Genomic DNA, 1,050 nt, shown 5'->3' with positions numbered 1-1,050 from the left:
TGATGGATGGCCAGTCTCTCCCAAAGGAAATGACTGATGCTGGCCATACACAGCTGACTTTACAGTCAGCATGAAAAGTTTGTCTTCTGTAAAACTTTTTATAAGCACCATGATCTACTGCCATTAGGACCACATGATCAGAAAATACTCAGACTGTTTGCCAATGTGCACTTCCCAGATAGCAAGGATAAACTTGCCACAAACTTGTGGCAGGGTTAAATTGTAATTCTTGTTAACTTGCTGCACATATTCCTGGCAAGTTGTAGACTTGCAGAACACTTGCTGCACAAGTTCTAGTTGACACTTTTTGAATTTGTAGCAAATTTGCTTGGCAAGTCTACAGCAAGAGTCCTGCAGGTCTTAGCAAGAGCTCTGCAAGCTCGCTGGTCTGGAGACTTGCAATGCAGACTTGCTGTAATTGTGCAACACAATTGTGAAGCTTGGCAAGTCTGCAATACTTTAGCAAGTCATTTTCAAACTTGCAGCTCAATTGCTTGCTATCTGGGTTTGAGACCTGAGAACATAAAGGATTGCAAAAATCAAGGGTGCATTCCTTGAGAAGGTGCAACTCTTCAGGCTGTGCATGAAGAAAACAAATGTGTAGATTAAATGTAAAAAAAAAAAACAGAAATATTTGATACAAACAATACTAAATATCAAAAGATTATTTCCTTACTATGTGAAGCTGTAAATAATCTCCCAGACCAGAAGCACTGTCTACTCGAAGTAATACTGCATCTTTTTGTTGTGTAGTAAAGCCAACTGCAAGTCGATCAGCTCTTGTACTAGGTCGGTCATTGGGAGGCCAGGTGTAGGTAATAAGAGCTCCTCCTTTTCCAAATATATATGTAGTACCAGCTGGAAGAGAGGAACAAGAGATACTATTAGCCCATAGCAGAGCACACATTTATGTTTCAAACTGAGGCAGAGAATGACAGGCACTTATTGTTAAATAACGCAAATAGCAATGCAAATTGGGAGTCAGATGGACTAAAATATTAGATTGTAACTACAGTTATTAAAGAAATATATATACATATATATATATAT

At 38.6% G+C, this 1,050-nt stretch overlaps 1 protein-coding gene across 1 annotated transcript in view; it reads right to left on the bottom strand.

Annotated features, from left to right (window-relative positions):
* Positions 1-664: 664 nt before the first annotated feature.
* The window catches only part of LOC108797772 (neurexin-2-like), a 242,801-nt gene continuing 242,415 nt past the window's right edge, over positions 665-1,050 (bottom strand). Inside the window, exon 6 of the mRNA XM_018569429.1 lies at positions 665-858. Within this exon, the coding sequence (XP_018424931.1) occupies positions 665-858 (194 nt within the window). The remainder of the gene's footprint in view (positions 859-1,050) is intronic.

This window comes from Nanorana parkeri, unplaced genomic scaffold (genome assembly GCF_000935625.1).
Source record: "Nanorana parkeri isolate BGI_ZX_2015 unplaced genomic scaffold, ASM93562v1 scaffold1334, whole genome shotgun sequence".
NCBI lineage: Eukaryota > Metazoa > Chordata > Amphibia > Anura > Dicroglossidae > Nanorana > Nanorana parkeri.
The sequence above is the reverse complement of the archived record's forward strand: the minus strand, read 5'-3'. Positions and strand labels throughout refer to the sequence as shown.